Genomic DNA, 8528 nt, shown 5'->3' with positions numbered 1-8528 from the left:
CGCTTTATACAAACAGAAACGCAATTTATACACTTCTGTGTATAAAGCGAGAGGCGAGCACAGAGAGAGTGAGCGAGAGAGGAGAGTGGCGAGCGAGAGTTTGAGGGAGAGAGGCGCTGACAAACAGTTTGCTACAGGACACAATTAAATCAAAGTGTGATTATACCATTTAATTTGAATTAATAGTTTGCCATTATGTACAATTTTCTCTTTTTTTTATAATGAGCAAATTAAAAAATAACATGTGGCACCGGGCCCCCAAAATTATTTTAAAAAATAATTTTTTATTTAAAATTATTTCAAACACATTTTATATCTAATTTTTTAAAAAATAAAAAAAATAAATAAAAATGTCAGCCTATTCTACCCAACCTCCTTTTATCTTCATCTTCTTTTCAAATCACATTCTTTTTCAAATTACAAAACATAATTTCTTTTCAAATAACTTGAAAGATTAACTTTTTAAAAAATATATATTTTCATACTAAGATTGAAGAAGAAGGAAAATTTTGCCGCGGTTATTTATCTCTACATTGATCACAAAAAGAAATTGATAGCTCAAAAATTAATTCTTACGAATTTTCAAATATCATTTTTAATAAATTTAATGGCTTTATATTTGAATTTGAGTAAACATATTTGTTCGAAAATTGTGATAATAAATATTGGCTAACTTCTTTTATACGTAAAAATCATTTATCTTCTTTCTTCTTCATATTTATTCCATTATTTTTATGAGATTTGAAATAAATTGTACGAAAGAAAGTCTTTCTTTCAAATCTGAATTGTATGATTTCTTCCTAGTTGATTTTCATTTATTTTCAGATTTGGAAGAAATTATATTCTTTTTTTTATAAAAAGAAAGAAAAACAATGTTGGAACTAAAATGGAGAAAGTCTTGCAAATTAAATTATGAAGAATATGACTGGTAGGGGGTGGGGTGCTTTTCTTTTTTGAAAAAACGCGTAAATGAAAGAAGAAAAAAAATTATTTTAAGTTAATTATAGTGTCAATAAAAAAAAAAGAAAAAATGTAAAAAAAAAACACTATTACGAATCTTTTCACGCGCTTCAGTGAAGTGCAAAACACATTTTTTGTCATATCAGTGTTTTGTGTTTAGTAGTTACATGTTTTGAACAATTTAAATATTCAATAGGTACAAGTCTTAATTAAGGTATCTAAATGAATTATGCGAACAACTTTAAGGGACTATCAATAACTTTTAAGTCATTTAAAAATCTTTTATCAGTTCAAACTTTTAGAAATTTGTAGTTTAAGCTATATGAGAAATTTATGAAGTCAGAACTTCATATTGAAGAAGCCTTTTGCTGTGTCAAACCAATTCATGCGAACACAGGTATGTGTGCACCATCAACGATTAATGCACGTTAGTTAAAGTATGTACTTAATATCAATTTATATGATAATTTTTTAAATATAAAATTAATGTGTTAATATATAAATATAAATTAAATAACTCTATTAGATAAAATTTGCTTGGATTGAAATTTTAAAATATGTTTGCAATAGTTTTTGGAAACATAAATTTTCATTTTCATTTTGAAAAACATCAAACATAATTTATATCCATAAGTTTGAAAAATTATATTAAAAAAATAATATAAGTTTGATATGAATTTATCATTTTTATAACATGATATTCCAATAAATATTGTTAATAAATAATAACATAATTACTAGTTACTACAATTCGTTAAAAGACAAATAATAACATCAATGGTAACTAATTACTATTCTTTTATACAATATTTCCACATTTAAAACAATTTCTTCAGGACAAATATACATTTTTTCAGATCAGACAACTCAAAAGATAGATGGGAATTAATTGGAGTCATAAATAAATAAAATTATTTTATATAAAATATTAAATTTTGGAATAACTTTTAAACTTAAAAAATGATATTTTGACCCAAAGATTTTGAAATCTGATTTTAAAAAATTAAACAAATTCGATACTACTGTACTATTTACCAAATTTTTTTCTCAAAAATGAATATCCATCAGCAGACATCAAATTATCCAGATTTCTTTGCCTTCATGAGTGGAGCGATTCTGAAGAAGCAAATATTTGATAAATGGCCAATTCAAGTTGGATCTTGTTTTTGCTGATGCACCTTTCCCCTCTCAAGGCAAATCTGATGTCGACGCCCTCCTTATTATGAATGGTACTAGTTAGTTCAATAAGGTTGCACATCTAATTACTTTTTAACAAGAAAATTATAATGTTCTTTATTTTATTTTATAATTGTTGTTGTTTTGAAATACAGGAATTAAAACAATATGATAATTTTGATAAATGTCTTGCATACATACAAGACTGTATGATTAAGCATGGACCTTTCGACGGTCTTCTTGGTTTCTCCCAGGTATTTTTTTCTCCTTATTATCTTGATTGGATATAAATTTGGTACAATGATATTGATTTTGTTTGATATAATTTTTTATATCAGTCATTTGTGTAACAATAAGGTATATATGAGTCGCAATAAGTTTTGTAGCACGGACAAAATTGAGGGCTTTCCCCTTTCAAATTTGTAATTTTGTAGGAAGTTTGCACAATATGATTCTGAATATTATCTGCCTTTTGATACAATTCAGGGGGCACTAATTTCTGCAGGGTTGCAGGATACCATTGAAGCAATCCACCCTTGTTACTTCTGATGCTTATTTTGGTGTGTTAATTGACAGGGAGTGGGACTTCGAAGGTTCCCAAAATAAAATATCTGATAATAATTGGAGGTGCAAAATTGCAGATTAAACCACTGGGCAATTACATGCCCTTCCATTCACTTCTCTCCTTACAAATTATCAAACACTTTGTGTATATGTTTCAGGGCTAACTTCGTTACGAACAAATATTCTATATTTTAAAATCAAACACTTGCGAGTTGCGACCTCTGTATTATTCACCGGCTATTATAGGTGAGCGAGACTTTCTAAAGACGCATGGGATGGAACTTTTGGAATCTTAACAATTTTATTAATTCAACAACTTCTCGGACTCTTCTAATTTGTGTGTCCGACACAGGTGCAGCGGCAATCCGGGCATTGGCAACTTAGATTTTCTGTGTAGCCCTTGTTGTTTAACAAAAATGACAAATACCATCCTCTTTTGTTTTTCTCCTTCAGATGAGAAAGGATTAGAGAGCATGCTTATTGCTTAGTTTCATTGAGAAGGTGCAAGCAGAGATTAGTACAAGTTTGATAAAATTATGTTTTTTCATGCCAGTTCCTCATTCTGGAAATAATTCTTAAAAGTTAAATCGCTCCTAATAATTATCTATGACATTCAAGGGGGGTGTTATAAATTCATTGAATTAGTGGATTGTCTATATTCTCAGTAGATAAACTACTTGCATTCATGTATGTATATTCTCTAGGTTTTATGACGCTTAACATAGTGATTTTTCAACCTATAAGTAGGATTGTTCTGTCACTATTCCATGAGACACTTGAACACATTTGAATAAACGATCTCCACATTATACTCTCCTTATTGTTTATATTTCTAGTAGTATATTGCTTATATTTTACAACATGATCATAGTTTTCACTTTTTTTATAAAAAAAATAAAATGAAACATGACTTGACTCATAAGGTTTAAAAACTATAAAAGAAAATATTCATAAATTTGGTACAAAATATAATGAACTAGATAATACATCATCCTAATATCATGACATGATATTTAATAAAAAAAATTACTAAGGACATAATTACTAGCTACTCTAATTCGTTAAATTGCAATTAGTTACAAACATCCATCCGTGTAAAAAGACAAATATAACTACTATTCTTTAATACTCCATATAATATTTTGAACTTGAAAAAGAAATCAATATTATATTTTGCCCCAGTTTTTGAAATCTATTTTCAGAAAACTAGACATATTGTATGAGTAAGCAGATACTGTACTATTTACCCAAAATTTTCTCAAAAAGTAGCTCCAAAATGTATGGCCAAACAATGAAGAATATCCATCAGCAGACAAATTCAGCCGCCACCATGGCAGGTGAAGGAGCTGCCAACGCCAATCAGAGGAAATTGCCCAGATTTCTTTGCCTTCATGGGTTTCGAACGAGTGGAGCAATTCTGAAGAAGCAAATATTTGATAAATGGCCAATTCAAGTTGTGAACAAATTGGATCTAGTTTTTGTTGATGCGCCATTTCCATCTCAAGGCAAATCTGAAGTTGAAGGCATCTTTGACCCTCCTTATTATGAATGGTACCAGTTCAATAAGGTTGCGTTGCGTTGCACGCCTAATTAATTCTTACTAATTTTCAAATAAAAGAAAAAAAAAATTATTTTTATTTTATTTTATAACTGTTGTTGTTTTGAAATACAGGAATTGAAAGAGTATGAGAATTTTGATAAGTGTCTTGAATATATACAAGAGTGTATGATTAAGCATGGACCTTTCGATGGTCTTCTTGGTTTCTCCCAGGTATGATTTAATTTTTTTTTTTTTAAATTCCCTATTATCTTAGTTGGGTGTTTGGTTATAAATTTGAAAAAAATTTGATATTGATGTAATTTTTTATTTTCTCTTACTTTTCTTCTTGATTCTGAATAACTTTGAGTTGACTCTTTTAAGTACTTTTCTTTTTCTTTGTTCACATTTCAAATTTGTAATCTTTATAGGAAAATTGCACAATCTGATACTGAGTATTCTCTGTTTTTATTATACAATTCAGGGGGCAATTCTTTCTGGAGCATTGCCTGGATTGCAGGATAAGGTAAACACTAGCCCCTTCTTAAAAGCTCCTAGCCATTTTACTTGTTTGACGACTCGAACCCACAATCTCATTGAAAGCAGAGGATATTTATCCTCTTTTCACTTATCCATGGTTATTTTGGCGTGATAATGGCAGGGAGTGGGACTTACAAAGGTTCCCAAAATAAAATATCTGATAATAATTGGAGGTGCGAAAATGCAGATTACATCACTGGCCGAAAAAGCTTATTCACCAGCAATTACATGCCCTTCTGTTCACTTCTTAGGTACTTTCTATCCCTACAAATTATCAAAGACTTTGTATATATGTTTAAGGGTTAACTACACTAAACACCGTGTACTATTAACTTCGTTACGAACAACTACTTTATTTTAAAACTAAACACTTACAACCTTTGTATTATGAAAAACTCTACACTTATATTCACTGGATATTATAGGTGAGAAAGACTTCCTAAAGCCGTCTGGGATGAAACTTTTGGAATCATATGTTGATCCAGTGGTCATTCATCATCCTAAGGGCCACAGTATACCAAGATTTGGTAAACCTCTTAACATTTTTATTAATTCAATTCTGTTGTGTTGCTCGGACTCTTCAAAATTGTTGAATCCTTCAAAAGTAGCCCTTGTTGTTTAACAACAATGACAAATACCATATTTTTCTTTTCCAGATGAGAAAGGATTAGAGAGCATGCTTAGTTTCATTGAGAAGGTGCAAGCAGAGATTAGCACAAGTGAACAAGTTTGATGAAATTATGTTTTTATGTGGTAGCTCCTCGTTTGGGAAGTATGTTTATATTTAATTTTTTAAAAAATAATATGGCTTTGAATAATTAATTTGTTTTACTCTCTAGGAAAGAAAAACTCTAGACCTTATTAGAAAAGTTGCAGAACTATGGCCTTGCTATTGTATTTACGGCAGTATGCCATTCGATTATTTCACTACATCCTTCGATTTGTTTCTCTTGGCTTTAAATTCAATGTGCAAATATTGGCAATACATCAAATTGACCAATTGGTACCTTCTTTACATGTAACATATTCATAATTGGATCCATATTTTTTGTCTTTTAAAAAAGTTTATAACGCTTCCTACCTAGTTGTGTTTTAATTGGAAAAGAGAAGGTCATATTTTAAAGAAGTCTCACCTCGGAAAAGGCAAGGGCAATTGTTCTTCTTATATGAATTTGCTTAATCTTTTCTTCATAAGTTAGTTTTTGGGTTTAGTTAAGCTCAAAATCTATTTTTATATAGCATCAGAGTCAAGATTCAGCCCCCATATTATATTATCCATGCTCCAAATATTTTGTTTGAGTACCTGATAATTTTTTTTTTATAGTATGACTATATATATAACATACAAAATAAAAAAATATTAAGACAGTTTATTATGAATCAATTTTGAACCGCACATAAATTTTGTTTTATAACCGTCTGAATTAAGATATCAAAATAGCCCGAGTTAATAAAATTAGCAGGTCATTAGCTCATCTAAATATTAGTAGTACTATAAATTGGACGAGGACTCAATTGCCACTTCTAGTGTTGTACAAGTACTCTATTGCAATTAAGTCAAAATTATATTTATATAAATAAGAGACGTAAGAACTAAGAAGAGAAAGCAGCAGAATTGCCACTTTTGGCCACCGCAAACCCGTTTACAGTGTGAGGTGCAAATGCAATGGGCTCCGATGCTGCTGACTCAAGGTACTTCCTAATTTCCTTTGTTTTAATGGCATTCCTATTTTACACTTTCACTAATGTAATTATATAATAGCAATGCCCAAAAGTGTTAGCAACTTAGGTGAATTGAACAAATAGGGAGTTGTGCTGGTCCTGTGTATATCTATGTGTTTATTTTTGCAGTGGTAGGGAATGGGAGGAATAATTTTGTTTGTTAAGAGGACTTAAGAGTGAGTAGAGTTTCTGGTATTTGTTGTTTTTGGTGGAAGGTGACATGCATCCCATGAAATTATTCGAACATAGTCTGACATCATGGTTGTAAAAAGAAAGGCATGAGGTAGACTTAAAATCACAGGGAAGCAAGTTATCTCAATGAACCTCCAATCTCTTGAAATCCATATAATATTTGTGATGAACAGAACACCATAGAAGAAAATAATCCAAATAGGCAATATGCACCGGTTAGATTAAAATAGTCGCTAATTACATATTTATGTTAGATCCCGTATTTGATAAGAGTCTTTTAAGTTTGTTCAGAGATTGTATACCAGTGTAGGGATAGGTTCAGATATACAGAATCTCTAATTTGCCTTATAAGACAAACAATTGAGTGGTAGAATGGAACAGACGAAATCCAATGGAATGGATATAGATAATTCATATAGCCGACCTTAACTAGTTTGGGATCAAGGTGTAATTGTTGTTGTTACCTTTCCTAGCCGTCAATTCTGGTCCAAAAGGAAGGATCTTCTAATTCCTCCTTATTTATTAGAATTATTTGCATTGCTGAAGTCTTGCAAGATATCACTTGCTGTCCATATTTTCATGAATATACTAGTTTTAAGCTACGAATATTTACATAATTCCTACCCTTCCCAGGGTACATTACTCGATATTTGCAAGCCTATGTCCATCGGCTTCTCCAACACATATTAAATACTTAAGATGGAGGTGAAGATGAGGAATATTATGATATCATGCATTTATATGAGTAGAGCGAGCTATTTCCGTATGCAAATTGTCTTCTTAGTCCTCCATTCATGCATGCTCTAATTCCTCCTCTCGTAGTCTCTGACATCTTGCTTGGTCAAGTATTGATGCAGATATTAAACATCTGAGACCTTGGTGGTTCAATTCTATTTGTTCCTCAAGTGGTCTGCCAACTATCTTTGGTCTGATTAAGCACATCAACCTTTTACAGCAGATATAGCTTCAAAAATGCCCTTCAGGAGTCTCAGCACAAACGAAAATTCATGATTTTAAAAGATACAAATCGAACACATAACAAGTATGTATGGTTATTTATCTTCTAAATGATTACTCATTAAATGAATCCAGTTAGAAAGGGAGCTAGAAATATTTTGAACGACTAGATCATTTACATTGGGTATGTTGTTGTTGTAGATCAAGTTGATAAGAAAATATTCAGGACAACTTGCACTTTTGCTCCTCAAGTTATTTCTTAATTTCAAACCCTGGATTATTGCACTTGGCTGATCTTTAATTTGTTTCAAAGGAAACAATCTGGGCCTTTCAGTAATGTAATCAACTAATCTTTAAGAATCTCATATATTGCAGAGTCTTCCACCCCTTTCATCTTTCGCCCATTCCTCATATCCGTCATCAGCACTTACAGCCCCTTATGTACTCCTAAACTCTGCTCCCTACTTCTAGTGACCTTGCCGTTTGCCTTGCAAACTACATTTTTTTCCAGCCTTCCCCCTGGTTCAGAAACGAGACTGCATCATGTGCAATAAGATTGGGGAGGAATTGCATGCATAGCTTCAGGGTAATTAAAGATGGGGTTCCAAGGTGGCGGAGAAGGTCTTAAAGCCACTTAGTGGTCATTTCAATGCCACGTACACAATGGTGATTACTCTTTTTCTATTCAGTTGTCACCTCCGTTTTTTTAGTATGGTGCATCAACAGTACACCACACTCTGATAATTTACCACACTTGCTACAATGTTGTTAAAAATGTTTTCCTCACAAAGATTAATTTGAGTGAGTTTGTTTTTTTCAATTTAATCTTAGCTAATTGCCGAAGAGGGGTTCATATATATATATATATATATATATATAT

General features: G+C 31.2%; 1 protein-coding gene across 8 annotated transcripts in view; it reads left to right on the top strand.

Annotated features, from left to right (window-relative positions):
- Nucleotides 1–3874: 3874 nt before the first annotated feature.
- The window catches only part of LOC102590562 (ovarian cancer-associated gene 2 protein homolog), an 8217-nt gene continuing 3563 nt past the window's right edge, over nt 3875–8528 (top strand). The window contains exons 1-8 of one of the 8 annotated variants that reach the window (XM_015312928.1): nt 3877–4267; nt 4373–4471; nt 4722–4763; nt 4899–5028; nt 5203–5304; nt 5434–6469; nt 7549–7733; nt 7850–8314. In XM_015312928.1, the coding sequence (XP_015168414.1) occupies nt 3920–4267; nt 4373–4471; nt 4722–4763; nt 4899–5028; nt 5203–5304; nt 5434–5510 (798 nt within the window). In that variant the 5' untranslated portion in view covers nt 3877–3919 and the 3' untranslated portion in view covers nt 5511–6469; nt 7549–7733; nt 7850–8314. Of the gene's footprint in view, nt 4268–4372; nt 4472–4721; nt 4764–4898; nt 5029–5202; nt 5305–5433; nt 7734–7849; nt 8315–8528 lie in introns of all 8 variants that reach the window. The other 7 variants (XM_015312895.1, XM_015313013.1, XM_015312871.1 and 4 more) reach the window with 7 other exon arrangements.

The sequence above is a fragment of the Solanum tuberosum genome, unplaced genomic scaffold (genome assembly GCF_000226075.1).
Source record: "Solanum tuberosum cultivar DM 1-3 516 R44 unplaced genomic scaffold, SolTub_3.0 scf00002, whole genome shotgun sequence".
NCBI lineage: Eukaryota > Viridiplantae > Streptophyta > Magnoliopsida > Solanales > Solanaceae > Solanum > Solanum tuberosum.
The sequence above is the reverse complement of the archived record's forward strand: the minus strand, read 5'-3'. Positions and strand labels throughout refer to the sequence as shown.